General features: G+C 39.2%; 1 protein-coding gene across 1 annotated transcript; it reads left to right on the top strand.

Annotated features, from left to right (window-relative positions):
• The first annotated feature begins 480 nt into the window (after positions 1–480).
• LOC147628782 (uncharacterized) lies at positions 481–4546 on the top strand. Its single transcript, XM_086813093.1, has 3 exons — positions 481–498; positions 3237–3499; positions 3531–4546. The coding sequence occupies exons 1-3, from the start codon at positions 481–483 to the stop codon at positions 4366–4368; spliced, it is 1119 nt and encodes a 372-aa protein (XP_086669219.1). The 3' UTR covers positions 4369–4546.
• The last annotated feature ends 15983 nt before the right edge of the window (positions 4547–20529 follow it).

A 20529-nucleotide genomic window follows, 5' to 3' on the forward strand; every position in this document is an offset into this window, starting at 1 on the left:
ATATGATAGGTTCTGATGGATCAAAGGTGACGAAAGACAGGTGGCGATTAAAAGGAAAAGATGCATGTGCACAAAATGGAAATAGAAAGAATACAATGGACCAAGGTAGATGGCCGTTTGCAGGTTACAGAAAGAATTGAGGCGACGATGGGGTTCAAGAGGGGAGAATTGAGTTTTTTGAGGGGGACTCTCTAAGCCAAGGTGATTTGTGTTACTACAAGAGTGAGAGAAGAACTCAAACTGTAGTTGAGTGTCAATGTTTCGCAATGCAACAATAATTATACATAGGTAGAAGAGGCTAGTCTAAAGGCAAGGAAAGCTAGAGGAACTGAGATAGTTGGCAAATAAATTAGAGTGCAAATAGCATAGAGTACTATTATTATGGTAAACTGGTGCATATGGCAAAAGCTTACTTTAAAAAGCATAATGACATTAAAAGTGAAAAGTTATAGTAAGGCAACTATTTATTATGTAGTAAACATGGTGGTGATGACAAAAGTGAGCAGCTATTCGTGATGCAGCACGTGCTCAATTCCATAATAAGAGGAGATGTGTCAGGATCTAAATATATATGGTGTGTGGATCCTGGCACCTCTATCCACATGACCAGTCATGGTGGTGAGTGATTTAGAGACATATAGAAAATGAAAAAACCAGGTTATGTAGAAACAGGTGATGATACTGCGCATCCCATTGTGCATGTTGGTAAAGTTCCATTGTCTATGTAGGATGGCAAAATGAAATACTTGGTAGATATAGTTCATGTTTCAAATATTACAAAGAACTTAGTTTTTGAAAGATAGATGGTTGATAGGGTGTGAACATGTTTGCGAGTGAGGTGTAATCCTTTAAGGATATTTTGTGTGGAAGACCTCAAAAATTAGTGTCGCTTGGTTGCAAAGGGTAACATAAATGGTAGTATATTTACTTTAAATGTGAATGTGTGTGAGGTAAAGGCATCCATGCTTGTGTATGAAACAGGTGTCATTGTAGATATTGATATATGGCACAAGCGCATTGGATGATATATATTCAGATATATGGAGATTGACCAAGACTGGAACAATTGTAGGTTGTAGGTATTGTGTTACATTCATTGATGATCACACTAGGAAAGTATAGGTTTATTTCATGAAAGAGAAAAGTGAGGTATTCACTTGCTTTTAGAGATTTAAAGTCTTGGTCGAGAGGAAAAAGACATACAAATAAAATGCTTGAGATCAAATGGTGAGGGAGAGCATTTCTCCAATGAGTTCAGTGATTTCTTAAGAAAGCAAGGAATCAAGAGTATGCAGGTGCACTCCGCAACAGAATGGTGTTGTAGAACAAAAAAGTAGACACATTGGAGAAGTGACATGTGCCTTGATGTCTGAAAAGAATATGCCACATTATTTTTGGATAGAAGCAGTAGAAAGTACTATGTACATTATGAACATGATCCCCAATGTAGTTGTTTAAGGTATGACACCTGAACAAAAGTTTATATGCATAAAACCGGATGTGTTTCAGTTAAAAGTGTTAGGTGTATTGTATATGTGCATGTTCTTGACGAATTGAGAACAAAGTTGGATCCAAAGACAATGAAATGCATCTTCATTGGCATGCTTTGCAGCAAAAAGGTTATAGATGTTATAATCCTACCACTCGTGAGATGCGAGTAAGCAGAGTTGTTGTCTTTGATAAGATGAACCAGTGAAGGCAATAAAAGATGCAGATGTAAGAAGTACTAATGCTCCACTACATGTAGAGTAACAATCATATGTACTTAGGGGACTTGGAGAATTGAAAGATCTCTGCTCCCTTCACGCAACGAAATCTTGGGTGCTAGCAGCGGAAGAAGCACTCATTGCACAGGGCAGAGCCTCACTCGGGGCCTTGCCCAAATGGATATCCGGACAAGAGACTAATCCCTCGGTTCTTCCAAAATCGAACCTGAAAAAACTTCCCTCGACCAACAGACATAGGCAATTCCTCCATGATATTTTATTCTAATGTAGTCAAGGTCATCACTGACCAAACTGATCGAACCGAACTCGTAAATCTCATGGTCAAATCAAGGAAGAGACTTGCACTTGGATTATAGAGTCCAATGCTTTTTTTCTCATCAGGAGGCACAGCCGTTGATTATTTTCCATAGAACAAGGGTTATCCGATATTTACTTCAACTATCGTAACTTAACAGAATTGAGTCTCATTTTAGGGATCCATCAGTCCAGCCTAACCCCATCCAATCCCATGGGTTAGCCAACCGCCCAACCACTGTAGTGATAGGATCCATTTAGGAATTTGGTTATGTTTTGCCCCGAGTACCAGGGAAAAGAGTTTCCAGGTCTCCTAGCCAGCGCTTCAAGCAAATTTTAAGATAGTCACGTCACTTACACATCCAATATGAAATTGCCTGTTTCACAGATTCAGCTGTCTTTAAACAATCTTTTAATGAAACCATAGTATCACTGATCATAATCCTCCCAAATATCTAGCTTGAATTCCACAATCATTCCTTCATCAATGTACCTATGGCATCATTGGCAACTAGAACGCTCGCCACCTGTTCACTCAGGGGCCTTTTCAATAGTTCCTAGCTCATAGTACTCGAAAATATAATCACATAAAAAAATCCAGATGGACTCTCCATTGAAGATCAGCAAGATCAACCAACAGATCCATATAAAGAGCCATGGACTTATTTGTTGAGGACCAGCAAGGCCAATCAACCAGGTCCATGCTCGAGTTCAGAAAACAACTCTAACTCTTTGTTTCATTTTCTTCCTCGACGCACGCGTGGGTATCTTCGGCGACCCAGAGCCTGAGCACCGTATGGTTAGGACCCTCTAGGCTCCTTCGCAGGTCACCTAGCGCTTCACTCATAGGCTGCTTTCTTGGTCCCTCATCCATCGTATGGTTAGGATCCTCTAGGCTCCTTCGCAGGTCACCTAGCGCTTCACTCATAGGCTGCTTTCTTGGTCCCTCATCCACCGTATCGGAAGCTCACCATTTAAATCGAACCGAGGTTGGTCCAAACCTCGGTCGACCTTGCTACATGTGAGATGTTCTTCATTGACTCTCCGTCAGCTGTTGTAACTTCACAATATGGTCAAAATGCTTCCCCAACATTCTTGACATAAAACAATCATTTAAAAACAGGTCATAAATACAGTTTCGAACAAACTCTCATCTTTCAACACATCATTTCTCGTTATTCCACATTCTTCTAAGTCATTTCACATTGCTTCCAGTCATATCTATTTTCATTATCCTTCATCCATTCTCATCCAATCACATCATATTACATCTCATCACATCTATCCACATCACATCACATCTCATCACTTTCATTTACATCTATTCAGATCCTCATCACATCTCATCCATTCACATCTACCCATATCCACATCACATCCATTCACATCTACATCACATCACATCCATTCACATCATATCTCATCCATTCACATCTACCTAGATCCACATCACATCTCATCCATTCATATCTATCCAGGTCCACATCTCATCCATTCATATCTATCCAGGTCCACATCTCATCCATTCATATCTATCCAGGTCCACATCTCATCACAGTCATCAACCTTGCATCTCATCCATCCATTCACATTACATCACATCCATTTATATTCATTCAGAATCATATCTCAGCACATCACATCCATCCACATCACATCTCATCACATCACATTCACATCACATTCACATCCATTCACATCTCATCATATCACATTCACATCACATCACATTTATATTCATTCAGATACATTTCTCATCACATCACATTCACATCCATTCACATCACATCACATCCATTCACATCTGATCGCATCCACTCACATCTCATCACATCCATTCATATCTCATCACACCCATTCACATACATCACACCCATTCATATCCATCACATTCATATCCATCACATTCATTGCATCCACATCACATCACATACATTTCCTCCACATCTATCCATATCACATAACATTTATCCACATCTGTTCATTCATTCACATTCACATCTATCCACATCCATCCATCCATTCACATGCACAACTATCACTTCACAACTTATTCTCATCCATTTACATCACATCACACCCATTCACATATTACATCTCATTCTCATCTCATCACTTTCACATTGACATCTATTTACATTACATCACATCACATCTCATCACATCCACTCACATCACATCAAATTGTATTCACATCTTATCACATCGCATTCACATCTTCTCTTATCACATTCACATCTCATCTAATCATATCACATCCATTTACATCTCATCACATTCATTCAACTCCACATCACATCTTATCACATCCACTTTTAGTATCGGTTTTTACTTTCGATACCGATAGGGCTTTTCTAAGTTTATGCGAATTGCTTAGCGTAGTTAAAGGTACTTTTTCTCGATCCCATTGAATCTACGTATAAGAGTATTGTTGAAGGTTTAAAAAGGAAAAATAAATCTTATGAGAATTGAATAGTAAAAACTTAGAAAGAGTATTTATAGATTGTATTTTTATTCCTTAATCTTCATTAATGAGAACTAAATCAAAACTTCTGTTTACTCATTGGATCCTTCCAGGGATTCCAGATTTTCTTTTTTTGAATAAGAATAATCCAAGTTTTCTCGATGGATATTTTCACATTATTTCTCAAATTTCTCAAGTAAGATATATTCAATATTCTTCTTTTTGAATAAAAGATTCATGGAATTTATAAAAAATCAATTCTATTCATATTTTTTAATAAAAATAATAATACTCAAAATTTTACTTTTGATAAATACTCATAGTTTGAGTTATGGCAAAAATTTCTCTTTTACCATTTAATTACTTGGATCTCAAATATCATGGAAATTCCTCTTGTTGCATAAAAATAAATTTATCAATTTTTTTTCTCATAATGAATTAAGTATGCATAATTACAAAAAAAAAATATTTCTCACCAATATGATGAAAATCATTCTTTTTGCATAGAATGTCCAGTCCTAGAATATGGTAGGAAGTCCTCTTTTAGCATTATGCATAAAAATAAGACATGTATTATTTTTTGATAATTTTGCCATAGCTTGCTATTATTGAAAATTTTTATTTTTTTAAAAAGAATAAAAGCTTGTAATGAAAATATGATACTAGTTCCTCTTTATGCTTAAAATTCAACTATGAATTTAAATCATAATTTTAATCATAAAATTAAGCATAACTATGATTATCTCACTAGATTAAGTTAATTTCAACATTCCTCTTTTCTCAAGTTGTTAGGATAATCCATTTCTCATTTAAAATGAATTAAAGTAGTTTTGAAATACTCATAGACAATATAAAAGAGTTTATCATTATTTTAATAGCACAAAATCATAAAAATATCATTTTCTTACTCTCTAGCTCATCAAGTCTAGAGTTTAGCTTTGAATTAAGAGACTATCATTGAGAAGCATCCTTTTTCAAGGGATTTAGCCATATAGTTTAGCTTTGAATTAAGAGACTATCATTGAGAAGCATCCTTTTTCAAGGGATTTAGCCATATAGATGGCTATTCTTTTAGAGAGAGATTTATTTAAAGAAAGCGTTACAAATAAGCATAAAGATTAACTCTCTTAATTAAACATTAAAGCTTTAAGGGAAAGCTTGATTTGAATTAAAACAATCATTTAGAAAGCTTCTCAAGCTTGAGAGGGGTTGAAAAGAAGAAAGTTATTGAGAAAATTAGAAAAAATCATAAAAATTTGATTTTACCTCTAAGTTTGTCTTGATTCTTTAACAACAGTGAAGTCTTTGACCAATCAATTGGTCCACCAAGAGGAGAAGAGAAACTCTAAGAGTTGTTGTAGAGAGAGAGAAGCTCCAAGCTCCCAAGAGAGAATTTAAAGGGATAATAGAAAACATGATTATTTTACTATAATACTGGCATGATATAGTTCCAATATAAAAATACAAAAAGGAATGAAGGTCTATTTATAGGTAAGGAAGGCCACTAACAAAGTCCAACTTGGTTTTAGAATTTTTTAGGTTTAGTTTGACTCAATTTGGACAAGATTTGGACCAGTTTGGCTTCCTTTTTAATTTGGTTTGACCCAAGAGAGAGGAGAGATAAAAATATCACATTTTTTAATTAAAAATCCTTCCACACATGTGAAAAAGGCACCTATCTCAAGAGTTTTTCTTTTCTTACCAAGGTGTAAAAAATGCATCATTATTTTAAAATATCTTATTTTTTAAGTAATATCTCATAGTTTTTAACTAATAAATCTTGTACTGAGGCAACTCTTCATCTTATGTGAGAATTTACTCATTTTTTGATATTTTCTTTCATTCTTTTGGATTTACCTCATCCCAACACTTGGATTAATCCAATTGGTCCATTGGAATCTTAATTAGATCATAATCCAAAAATTTCTGAAAATGTAGACCCTTAGGCTAAGGTTCCTTATACCATTTTCAATTAATTCCTAATGCACATTGGAAAGTTCATTTTGAACTTCTATTTGAGGGGAATCCATTTTAGACACTAGGAGGATTTTTATATCCAAAGATATCTTAATTTTGAATTGTCTCTCTCTAGTCCAAAACAGGGTAGAACAAGATCTTTCTTCTATTTCAGAGAGAAAAATAATTATAAGAACAGAAGGGAAGGTTCTTATACCTTTACTCCTCAAAAGATGGAGGGAGGAATCTTACAAGAATCCTCTAGTAGTGGATCCAATTTTAATCCATGGTCAGGTAGGTTAAGGATAGATATAGGTATACATGTATCACGCAAAGGGAAGGAAAATGTAGATCAACCTTTTGTGCCTGATCTGTTAGCAGGTAACTCATATGTGGATGGTAACTCTAGTAGCTCTGAGAGCAGAGCCTTGATGAGGGGCGCGGTATTCTGTTTGTAGTTACTCTTGGTGTAAGAAGAACCAGGACTGTTTTGAGGATACCTGCTGGTAGTGATCCAAGTGTACGCAGGTCTACGAGAGTTAGGTACCATTTGGATAGGTAGAGGTACAACCCATTATTATATTTACATGGTTAAAGCAACATAGGAGTTGGAGCCCACTTGTTTTGATCCGGCACTTGGAAAATAAAAAATGAAAAGATGCCATGAAAGAGGAGATAGCAGCATTGGATATAAATGCAACATGGGAGTTAGTGCCTTTGTCTATGGAAAAGAAGACAATTGGATGTAAGTGGTTGTATAAGGTCAAACATAATATAAGTGGTTCATAGAGAAGGTATAAGGTGAGATTGGTTGCCAAGGGCTATGCACAGACCTATGGAATTGACTACTATGAGGAGACATTCATCTTGGTTGCAAGAATGACAACTATGAGAGCTGTCATTGCTATGGCCGCACATCAACAACAAAGGATTGGTCTTTATATCAGATGGATGTAAAGAATGCCTTCTTGCATGGTGATTTACAAGAAGAACTATACATGATGCAGCCACCACGTTATGAGAGTGATGCATACCTAGATTTTGTTTACAGGTTATGGAAAGCCTTATATGGCTTGAAGCAAGCACCCAGAGCATGGTCAAACGAGATCGGAGAGTATCTTGTTACCATTAGATTTCAGATATCCAATGGAGCATTTTTACTTTATGTGAAAAGATAGATAGAGGGATCGTGCTATTAGTCATTTATGTGGATAACTTGATTGTCACTGATGATAGTGATGTTGATATACATGATGTCAGCAGGCTTTTGAAGTAGAAGTTTGAGATAAAGGATTGAGGTGAGTTGCAGTGTTTCTTGGGCGGCATAGAGGTGATGAGATCACCTTATGGCATTTTATTATGTTAGAGGTCGTATGGCTTGGGCATGTTATCCAAAGTATGGTATGACAGGCTGTAAGCCTATTTCAGTGTCATTGGAGTAGAACACAAATCTTTCTACAAATACATGTAAGCTTTTGGAGGATCCCACTATGTATAGGCACATAGTGGGTAGCTTGCTCTACATTACCATTACCAGGCCAGACTTGAGTTATGCTATTGGACTTGTGAGTTAGCTTATGCGGACCCCTCTACGAAGCCACACTTAGATGTGGCTAGATAGATTCTCAGATACATAAAGTTTATAGTGGATTTATGGACTTTTCTATAAGACTTGTATAGAGATACAACTACATGGGCTGGTAGTGTCGTAGATAGAAGTTTATGTGACGCTTCATAATTTCGTATAAATATTCTTCACAAATTTTTTGTTGTAGAATGTTTTGTTAGGACATCTAACATGTTTTAAAAAACATTTGTGTTACAGAAAATTTTTGATTTTGGTCATTTTCAGGTAGTCGTTTTTGTGAGTGATTTTTTATTAGGTTAGAGGTGGAATTAGGCAAAGTTTTGTATGAGAATTTTTTTTGTTTTGTTAATAGAACAATTTAGCTTAAGTGTAACCCTTGTGATTCACATTATTTCATATTTGTTTGCTGACTCCAAAGTAGGTTCTAAGTGGTTTTGTGCTAAAAATTGCTTTATCTAGTAGAGAGGCAGAGGACAGAGGTAGTGCTACTACTATGGGCAACTTGTGAGATAGCTTGGTACAACATGAGTAGCATACAGTTGGCCAGTAATCTAGTATACCATGCTAGAACAAAGCGAATTGGGGTACATTATCACTTTCTGAGAGAGAAGGTTCTAGCAAGTGATGTAGATCTGGTATATATCAGTACAGAGGATCAGGTGGCTGATATCTTCACGAAGATATTGGGCACATAGCTCCACAGGTTAAGGAGTTTACTTTGAGTGCAGTGTGTGGAGTTGAGCTCATGGGGGAGTATTGAAATATGGAGCTCAACTAGTGCTATGACGGATGTTGATGACTAACTTGGGTGATAGCTTCTGCACTTATGCCATTGGTATTGTTGGTGAGATTATGGTTGATATATCGCCAGTGGATGGTATGCTATGTGAGAGCTACTTTGGAGTACTAGAGTTATGACATAGATATAGCGTCAACTCATATAGTCGAGTTCACACTATGGACCGTTATAGTATGTATTTAGTTATATGGTTGTAGAGAAGAGAAGAAGATAGAAGAAAATCCATTTCTTTTGTGTCTTGGTCTTTCTTGTATGTGTGTGTGTTTGCTTGCAAGGAACTCAAGCTCTTCCTCTCCTTGCATTCTCTTTATGGTCTCCCTCATCCCGCACTTATAGTTGATAACGGGGATTTGGGGGTAGCAGGCGGCTCTCCGTGTTTTTGATAAAAACAAACCAGATCCCCGAAATGTCACCGTCGCCAATTTCACTGTTCCTAGAGCCCCCTACTGCCCGATTTGGCCGATCACCACCGTACCGAAGAACCACCACCAGAGCCGTTTGATGCCAATTTTGTTGCTGCTCAAAGCCAATGGCCACCCACGCTACCTTATTGATTTCGGTTGTGCTGCTTGTGGCCTCCCACACTAGCTGCCACCATACCAAGCGTATATGGCTTAGTTTCCTATAATTTTGCCCAGTTATTCCCACTGTCGTATCGGGCTTCCCATGCTTCGATTGCCCGCCTGATCCTCACAACACAGCTGGTCACACCGTCGGGAGAACTTGCCGCTGCATATAGTTGTGTTGCCCACCAACAAAGTTACAGGCCTTGTCAGTGCTCATTGTACAACATTAACACAGTCTACCTCCTATTTGTATGTGTGTCTCCATCCACGTGCCCATGTGTTTGCTCAAAGGTCGCCTCCGTGCTCCCGTCCGTTCATGCGCCGGCTACCACTGCACCACCGAAGAACCACCACCAGAGCCGTTTGATGCTAATTTTGCTGCTGCTCAAAGCCAATGGCCACCCAAAATCCACCCTGTGCTACCCTATTGAGCTCGGTTGTGCCGCCTTTGGCCACCCACACTAGCTGCCACCCTACCTAGCATATATGGCTTAGTCTCTTGCCATTTTGCCTAGTTATTTCCATCGCCGTATCGGGCCGCCCATGCTTAGATGCCCGCCTGACCCCCACAACACGTGCTTTATTAGCTGGTCACTTGGAAGAACGTGTCGCTGCATAGTTGTGTTGCTCGCAACAAAGTTGCAGGCCTCGTCAGTGCTCACTTCTGGAACATTAACACAGTCTACCTCCTCTTCGTATGTGTGTGCCCCTCCATGCGTCCATGTGTTTGCACAAAGGTCGCCTCCGTCCTCTTGTCCGTTCGTGCGCCTCTTCATCTCCTCTCTCTATGTTACCTTCTTTATCTCTCCACGTTCGTCTTCATGCGTAGGCGCCAATGGTAATCTCTCTATAACGTTCACAAAGTTCCATGCATGTAAACCTACCTTCACCACCACGTACATATGTAGGCATCCAAGCATCTAATCCCACTGATTTCTCCTTGATTCACTCCACCTCTTTTGCTTGATTCTCTCTACCTCTCCCAACATATCTCCACACTTCTTAGGGCTTGTTCTCGCACACACCCTATTCACTTGTATATTTCAACACCTCTCCTCAAGTGAATACTCCCAGCACACCTGGACCCTATACCAAGTTTCCCTCTTACTTGGTAGTCCACGACCAGTGCCTAGTACACCTCCCCTCAAGTTAACTTAGCACACCTGGACCCTGTACCAAGTTTCTCTCTTACTTGATAGCCCGCGACCAGTGCCTCAAGTCCCAAAACTCATAGTCCTTGACACTCTCTCTCTATGTGTCCAAGGCTACTACAAGTGCTCGCGACCTTGACTAAAGTGCTCACACATACATCTACCACGTGGCCTACATCATCAGTGGCTCAGAGGTGGTTTTACTTTGTTGGGACAGGTTACATTGGGTTGTGGGGTTTCTCTCTCTCTCTCTCTCTCTCTCTCAGAGATTTTCACATGGCTCCTCACTCTTTGGAGCCTCACATCTTCTCTTCGCTTTAGTCTTCTTGTCGTGGCAGCTTCTCTTTACGCGTCCATGTCTTCCTCTTCTTTCAGTCTTCTTGTGGCAGCTTCTCTTCTCGTGTCCATGTCTTCCTCCAGCTTTTCTTCTTGGTGTGGATATTCCTCTTGGAATGAGATGTTCGTCTTCTTTCATTGCTGGGGCCATGAGCTTGTCTGTCAGGTCGTCTTGCTCTATGTGAGCAACATGTTTAAATGTTTGTTTGACAGTTCTTTTGGGCTTTTGATGTTTATCTTGTATCATTATGCAATGCAAACTTCAAATCTATGCGGGAGGTCTAACCTCTTGCCTTATTCTGGACAAGGACAGTATCTGATCCCATTTTTACATTGATGTAATGTGCCCAATACATAATGCATTTAGCATTTATTCTTATGCACATTCCCAAATGCAACTCTGGCTATGAATAATCTTGAACTTGAGTGTGATTTACAGGCATTAACCAAGGGTTGAATGCAAAATGATGATTACCACAAATTTAACAGCATAATTTTACCAAAAATTACATTAAATCAAGGGTAACCAATTTATACGGAATGGTTGGAGTATCAAACCAACTCCGAATTTCAATCTGAAGTTATAGGGATCTGTATCAAATACCTAATGGTTAATTTGAACCCTCAATTGTATCAAAATACAGTGATTAGTACTGATTAATCTGATTAGCAAATTAATCCTCTATTTTGTGTGTAGAAAACAGAGTATGCGGGGAGCCCAGATCTGAGGCCTTAGAGTTCAAATGAGCTCAAATCCTTTCAAGGGCCTTCAATAGCAATCAGTCTAGTAGAGGATTAAGCCAAGAAACACAAGATTTGACCAAACATTGAATGCTTAATCTCTGTTTTACCAGAGTCACTTGCTCTACAGATTTGATGAAGAGCTTGGATCTCACTGTAGACTTGATCAAATAAAATTCTGACTTCACCAGCTTGTAGAGCATGCTTGAAAACCCCCGAGGCTAAGAGGAATTAGACTGATTTGATTTGATGAAGTAGAGATCTTTGATTTGCTATAGAAAAATGACGCCTACTATTCAGCGAATTTTCAGAGTTCTACGCGGCGGTTTAACGTTCTGTCTTGATGGGCTGAATCCTGGGGATCATGGTTGTATGTGGCTAGAAGCAATGGGCCTATGGAGGGAGATCAATCCCCTCCACCAGCTAGGGGTGCAGAGAATAGTTGAAAAAGAGGAAAAATTTATAATTAGCTACTAATCCTAATTAGCAAAGTGATTAGCAAGATAATGGGCTCACAAATTGATGGATTCTAACCTTGCTCTGATACCATGTTAAAATTATACCAATGTGGTGAGCTATGGTAGATCAAATTCTAGAATCAACATCATTAACAAAGTGATTAGATGATAATTAAGACATGATTAGTGAGTAATTAACTAATAATTTAATATAAGCATGGATAATCAAAATCAACATCATTAATAAAGTGATTAGATGATAATTAAGACGTGATTAGTGAGTAATTAACTAATAGCTTAATGTAAGCATGGATAATCAAAAACCAACAAATTCTCATTAGGCCAATGCCTCAATTTATAGAGTTTACATCCAAGCATCTAATCCCACTGATTTCTCCTTGATTCACTCCACCTCTTTTGCTTGATTCTCTCCACCTCTCCCAGAATATCTCCACACTTCCTAAATCTTCTCATGCTACCCTTTATTCTCTCCCAGTAGATTCTTCTCACCTTTTCACCATAGGTTCTTTCACATTTATACATTCTCTTTTACAGCCTCTTTGCCAAGGGCTTGTTCTCGCACACACCCTATTCACTTGTATATTTCAACACTTTCCATTTGCGTGGACATTTGTTTAGATTAGAATGTTCTGTCCTTATTTATAGGAAGATGCTTTCCTATAGTTTAGGAAGCATATTGCTATTATATTTCGAATGTAACAACTCCTTGTCAAACGATCACTACTATTTGTAGTGACCTTGGTTTGTATAAAGAGACACTCTCTTGTCATTTAAAAATACAATCAAAATTGCAAGGTGTTACACGTACACGTTTCTCTCTCTCTCTCTCTCTCTCTCTCTATATATATATATATATATCTTTGTGTCTACTCTACACATTCTTCTCACCAACCTCATAGTTCTCACATGGTATCAGAGCTTTGAGGACTTTTTAGCCATCCACAAGCCTCTTTCATCTTGAGATCTCACATCTTAGGTTCACTCCTCTCTACCTCTAAGCTTAAGCTCCTTCTCCTTCAATCAAGTATCATGGAGGTAGTCTCTTCTTCTGCTGCAACAACCAAGCCAAGGTTGTTCTCCATTGACAAGCTAAATGGCAACAACTACTTATTAGTGTGGAAGCTAAGAATGAAGCTATATCTCAAGCAACTCCAACTATGGAAGTACATCAAGGCTGATGGCAAACCCATTGAGGAGCAACCCAAAGCACTCAATCTTTGGAAGCAACAAGACATCATGGTGCAGATGGAGATCATTCTTCACTGCGGAGATCGGCAAGTGCAAATGGTGAGAAGCTTAAAGTCCTCACTAGAAATATGGCAATTCTTCAAAGATTGCTATCTACACACTGACTTGATTTATCAAGTGTCTCTAGTAAAGAGACTTGTCAAATTCAACATGCAATAAGGTCAAGCAACCACCAAGTTCTTGGATTCTTGGCAGGGTCTTCTAGATGAAACCCTTCTCTCTGGTCTTGAAATCCAAGAGACTTTGCAATCAATGTTCTAGCAGCCTTACCAGATCAACATGGAGGGGGCATTCATTACAACTCATGCTTCAATAACGGAGCTCAAGCTTCAAAGCTTGGTGGCAAAGATTCAATAAGAGGAGGTCTTAAGGGATCAAACATCCCACTCCAACATCAAAATAGTGCCCTACCCACTTCTATCCATGCTCATAAACATGGTCATCACAAAAGTGGTTCTCACCACTCTCAGCGACTTAATCACTTCAATCCAAAGGGGGGACACCACAAGCATTATCATGCTAAACATACTCCTTACTCAAATGTGGAATGCACATATTGCCACCGTCATGGGCATGAAGAGAATGACTGCCGTGCACCAAGCAAAGGGCACTCTCCAACAACAACAACAATCACCACAACAAGAGGCCATTTGTTGGAAGAGCTCACGTCACTGAGGTTCAAGAAGGTAATCAAGATTCTAATCCCTAATTCTATAACCCTCTTACTTATCATGATTATCCTCTTCATCTATTTGCTACTAGTATCTTACATAAAGCTCCTTCTTCTACTATATGGTATTTAGACATTGGGGCAACCCATCATATGACCTTTAATCTCTCTTGGCTATCTAATTTTACTTCTCTTAACAACCCCTTACATGTATGCTTAGGGGATGATAGCCTACAACAATCTAAGGCATTAGGGAAAATGTGGACTCATTTTTGGGCCCTCTAAGAAATGTCAAGTCATCATTCTATTACGAAAAGGGGGATCGTGGATAACTCTATCCATAATACCTGAAAACTATATCATATAACATATCATTAGAAAGATCTTGTGATGAGAGGATTCTAATGCACCAACCTCCGACACATTTTGAGTTTTTATGCTCAAGTTATGGCCTCCCCACCAAAAAGTAACCTCAAAAGTTTTGTAAAACGGAAGCCTCACCCTCATTGGTCCTTATGGAATATTCCCTAGAATCTCAAAGAGCTTAAAAGGCCCAAAAGTGAGTCCAAATTTTCCTAATGGTTATGGTGAAGTGGTCATCTCTCTCCCTAATGGCCAATCTACCTTAGTACAAAAAGTCTCCTATGTCCCAAGGCATAAGAAAAATCTCATCTCTATTAGTGAGCTCACTGATCAAGGATTTGAGTTCAAGTTTCTAAAAGATGGATGCCATATTATAGCCACAGATAATCATGGCAAGAATCTCACATTAGTATGCCCTAAAGATGGCAAGCTTTAGCCTCTTGTTGGTAATACCTCTACGTCAGCAAAATCCCTCTTTACCACTATCAATACTCCTACAAAAGAGGAAACATTACTATGGCACTACAGGCTTGGCCATATTTCAGCACATGCACTACATCAAATGAAGCACAAGAAGCTTGCAATTGGAACACTCATGGAGGCTGCTCACTCAATGCTTGTTGTGGCTTGTCTCTCTTATGCATGGTACCCGCGTGCCATACCCACACACCCACTGGCTGCCACACCCTCTCCAACCTTGTGCAGGCCACAGCCGCGCATGGCTATTGACCGCCGTCCAATGGCTGCCATGCCCACTCGATCTTGCAGAGTTTAGCCGACATTCCTCCTTACTTCCTCATCCACACTCTGCACTGACTTTTGCTACCTGCCATGCAGCCAACCAGGTGCCAGCAGCCAAACACCACCATCACCTGCAACAACTAGGTGCCATCGAGTGCATGGCGCCACAACAACCAGTTCGTCTTCTCTTAAGTGCCCCATTACCCAGCCTATATCTATCCCCTCCCCTCACATACACGGCCGCTTGTCCCCTCCATCCACAGCAACACGGCCTTGCCATTACATCCTCGCCCTGAGTAGCCTACTGCTTCCCTTCTGCGCTCTACCATGGTAGCCTCAATCGTTCGCCCTCTGTCTTCAGTCCCTCATGCTTCCTCCCAGCTCATGCTACCCTCCTCTCATTCTCCCTCACCAAGATTCACGGTGGATCGCCCTATCTACCTCTCCTCCTCAATATCTCCCTCTTCTTCACCCACACCCGGCTCAAACACCACCCCTCCTCCCTCTTCAGCTCAAGCCATTACCCCTAGTCTCCATGATGATGGCATCTCTCCTCAATGAGGCAAAACTCGTAGCCTGGCAGACATCTACAACTCAACTTCTTTCTCTGTCATCCTCCAAGCCGAGAAGGTGTCTCATGCTCCGCCCGAGCTCCTTGAAGACCCACAATGCCCCTCGGTCTCCGAATATATCACAAGCCCCCATTCGGCTAAATGGATTGAAGCCATGTCTCAAGAGATGGACGCTCTCCAAGAACAACACACGTGGGCTCTTGTGCCCCCGCCACCCAACTACAACATTGTGGGATGCAAATGGCTTCTAAAGAAGAAATTTAAAGATGATGGGATCCTGGATCGGTTCAAGGGGCGATTGGTTGCCCGTCGCTTCACGCAGCAATAGGACATCGACTACTGAGACCTTCTCAGTGGTCTTGGGTATGGCATCCTTTCGCTTAATTGTTGCATTAGCGGCTCATTACAATCTACCTCTTCATCACATTGATATCAAAACTGCATTTCTTCATGGTAGATTAGAAGAGGATATTTATATGCATCAACCTCCTTATTTTGTCTCTCCCACACATCCCAACTTTGTTTGCAAGCTTGAATGCCCAATCTATGGCTTGAAGCAATCATCCCGATAGTGGTATCGTAGAATGCATGATGCACTTCTCTCATGGGGCTGTAAAAGGCTTATCACTGATCACAATCTTTACATCTTGCATCATAGTCAAGGTTGGGTACTTGTAGGGCTGTATGTTGATGACATTCCCATTATCTCCTCAAATGAGTACATGATACATTTTACTAAGAGCATGTTCCAATGTTAATTTTCCCATCACAGATAATGGACCCATGGAATATTTCCTTGGTATCCAAGTAATCCGTTACCTGCATGGTAGTTTTATCTCTCTCTCCCAAGAGAAGTACATTGAAGAGATCTTAGCTCATGCGAGCATGTAACATTCATCTTATGCCCCCACTCCCATGGTCACCAATGAAAAACTTACTCGTGAAGATCTCCCCTACACTCATGTAGATAGGAGCTTTATGCACGACTTTCCATATGTAAACATACTTGGGCAAATTAGGTACTGCATTACTTGCAACCATTTGGATGTGTGTTACACTGGTCACATTCTTTCCCATGCATTACATGAGTTCATGGCATTGCATTCAAAAGGTGCTTAAGGTACCTCCATGCCACTAAAGCACACAGGTTGACATATGTTGCAGGAGGAGGCCCTCTCACCTTGGAGGCCTTCACATATGCAGATTGGGGGGGACATGACTCCCACATGAGGAGTATCTCTGGCTATCTCTTCCGTCTCGCTAGTGGAGCCATATCTTGGCAAACCAAGAGACAACTCTCAGTGGCTTCCTCTAGAACCGAAGCAGAATATGTAGCAGCTTCCCTCACCGTGCACGTTAGGGTCTCTGGCTTCAACAACGCATCAATGAACTTCATCTCCCTTATGATGTGCCGCTTGTCACAATGTTTTGTGACAATAGATCCACCATCACTATCGCCAAATCTTCCAAAGTATCCAGTAAGCTCAAGCACGTGAACATCACCTATCATCTTCTAAAGTAGGTGGTCGAAGAAGGATATATCAACATGCGGTTCATCCCCCACCAAGGACAATATGGCCAACTTTCTCACAAGCGTGTACCACATGAAAAGCACCGTGTCTCCTGCCTTGGTGTTGGCCTTCTCCCTGGTCTCCATTTTAGGGGGAATGTTCCAAAGAAGATGCTTGATGCTGTTTTGTTATGTTTCAAATGTCCACCTCTTACCTTAAGGGGGGATGTTAAGTGGCTAAGGTGTGAGCTGTCCATTTGAGTGGACATATGTTTAGATTAGAATGTTCTCTCCTTATTTATAGGAAGTTGCTTTCCTATAGTTTAGAAAGCATATTGCTATTATATTTCAAATGTAACAACTCCTTGTCAAATGGCCACTATTATTTGTAGTGACCTTGGTTTGTATAAAGAGACACTCTCTTGTCATTTGGAAATACAATCAAATTTACAAGGTATTACACATACACGTTTCTCTCTCTCTCTCTCTCTCTCTCTCTCTCTCTCTCTCTCTCTTTGTGTTTACTCTACACATTCTTAACACTAACCTCACAGTTCTCACATGAGTAACGTGATATCAAGAAGAGCCTCAGAGAAGCCAATAGCATACAAGTAGTTGAATATCACTGTGGATCGAAGTCTCTAAGCCAATAGCATACAAGAAACCCAATGAAACTGTAGATATCTCAGTCTCTAAGGCTTTTCAATAAAAACACAAGAAGCACACAAGAAACAAAGAAAACACACAATAACCACAACTAGCACCAGCGGAAGGACCAATCAGAAGAAAATGCAAGAAGACTGGAGTGGATCCAACCGGCGAGTGCAATGTGGCACCAATTGGCCTAAAATACTATCCATTTTCATCAAGCGGGGTTTTGGTTCTGATTCTAATTTTAACTTGAGTGATTATTATTGTTAATTCAAATTATTGGATTGTACAATCTTATATAGAAGTTATTGTTGTGCACGAGCAAACCATTACATAACTTTTACAATCCTTCACAAACTCTAATGAAAAGTACATCTTCCATGCTTTCCCTCTTTTTCATGTTTTACAAATTTTCATTAATACTACTAATGTGCTGAGTGAGAGCAATTATTTGAGAAAGAGCTAGAATGTAGAGAGAGAGTGTACAGAGTGAAATCATGAATAGCCTCGGCTTGATAACTTGGGCATTGAGACTGCTAGTCACCTATCACTATTGTAAAGGCTAGGATTAAGTGGTTAGAAGCTAGGAACTTATAAACTTTGCATTAACTCAAGTATTATCTTGTGTGGGGTCCAAATGACATGACTAAAGGTATTTTTACATTGCCTACTGGACTAGTTTGTGAGCATCTCCATGGTCATGAGAGGAGCTATGGGTATCCTTTTTAATAGTTTGAAAGAAAACTTGCAGGTAATTTTTTGATCAAGAAATGGTGTTGGAATATATGGCATCACATTTGTTGGCTAGAATTCTTATATAATCTAGTTCAAAGAAACAAAAAGATCTGAGTTAATCAATATATATGAGTTGTATGAGTGGTTAATTTTATTGTATGAGTGGTAAATACATACGAGTTGTATGAGTGGTTAATAGATATGATTGTATGAGTGGTCAATAAATATGAGTTGTATAAATGGCTAATTTCATTTTTTGAATGCAAGAGAGGCGGAGAGAGTATAAGACTATAAGAATATGGATAAAATATATATTTTTGTTAGATAGTGCAACATTTACTCATTAAGAAATTATCAATTTTTTAAGTCTATATATCACACTATCGTTTTGTTTGGATCATGGAACCACATTGGCCAAAGAATACTCATCTTAAATTTCACAATGTTTATTGGGGGTAAAGGTTTGTATATGTATGAAAGATCATTTCACTATATGGAGACTAGCTCAAGGGGAAAATGAGGTCTATGTGATAGGCCATCAAACCAACTATAGACATCAACAAATGTAGCTCATGGACATATGAGAGCTATAATAATATCAAGTGAAAAGCTAAAGGTCTTGAGAAGAATAATGAGAATCTTGGGTAAATTTTTATCTTTTGCCTAGCAAAAATAGTTCGTGTTCCAACTCTCTCTCTCTCTCTCTCTCTCTCTCTCTCTCTCTCTCCAATCCCCAACCCCCCACTAAAGGAAGGTACATATCTTGTGTCTTGTTCATTTGTTTAACTACGTGCAATCTTGTGGAGCTACATTTGTTTTTTAATTTTGTAGTGGGATTTTTAAGATGGAGGTCAATGGAACTATTTTAGGCAAATGATGATTTTACAAGGTTCTTAAATAAGTCATGAGTTACTCTAAAATAATATTATTGGTTAAATATTTGTTATAATAACTAATATTCTCATGAAATTGCCAAAAATATGCTATATACTAGCATATATGATTCAATTTTTGAAGGCACTAAAAACACCGAGTGGCAGTGCTATAAGCAAGGTTGAGAGAACTGAGTAGTGGATTTGAAGTGTAAATACATTTAGAAGTATGACATCATAAGGATATATTTGGGGTTATTAATTTATTCTTTTAGCAACATAGATATATACTTTTTACATATTAAAAATAATAAATATACACTATTAGTATTTTAAATGTGAGATCTCATTCTTCATTGGTTCTCTACAACATTCGAAAGTTGAATTTTTCACTCCTGATACAACTAGTGACTTTATTATCATTATACATTTATTTTTTTACACTTTGATTTCTCAATTAGTTTTTTTTTCCTCTTAATTTCTTGCTACTTGGCACAACCACCTACTACTATTCAAGGCCAACTCAATGTGCATTACATGCACAAGTAGCCACAGAGAGGGTGGGGCCGCATTGCTATAGAGAAAAAAAGATGAACAATGTGACTAATCTGCACATCGATGTCAACGAGAACTATTTTTCTTTCAAGTAAGAGGGTAATTCCGACCATGACTATTCCGACTCACTACAAGAGCTTGAGGACATACCGACGCTAAAATACCGACGCAAATGTCGAACGTCGGTATGTCCGTCGTCATGTTGGAGGAGACAAGCATGGCGGGGTTTTTTTTAATTTTCGTGTCCCGTCGCGTATACCGACGCCTATACCGACGCTTATTCCGACGCCTATACCGACGCATATTCCGTAGCATATACCGACGTATATTCCGACACATATTTCGTAGCATATACCGGCGCTCGTAAGTTTTTCACAGCCGAGAGCCTATTTTCTGGTTTTTTCGCAGAAGACACGCAAGTACAAGCGAAGAAGGTGCTTTCTCTCCCTCTTCTCTTTCTCTCTCTCTCCTCTTTTTTCCTCTCTCCTCTTTTCTCCTTCTTTCTTCTTTT

This window comes from Cibotium barometz, chromosome 19 (genome assembly GCF_041138505.1).
Source record: "Cibotium barometz isolate CiBa-2024 chromosome 19, ASM4113850v1, whole genome shotgun sequence".
NCBI lineage: Eukaryota > Viridiplantae > Streptophyta > Polypodiopsida > Cyatheales > Cibotiaceae > Cibotium > Cibotium barometz.

Coding starts and splice junctions, on each gene's coding strand:
- LOC147628782 (XM_086813093.1), top strand. Junction 3,500..3,530: donor ATCCATTCATATCTATCCAG/GTCCACATCTCA, acceptor ATATCTATCCAG/GTCCACATCTCATCCATTCA.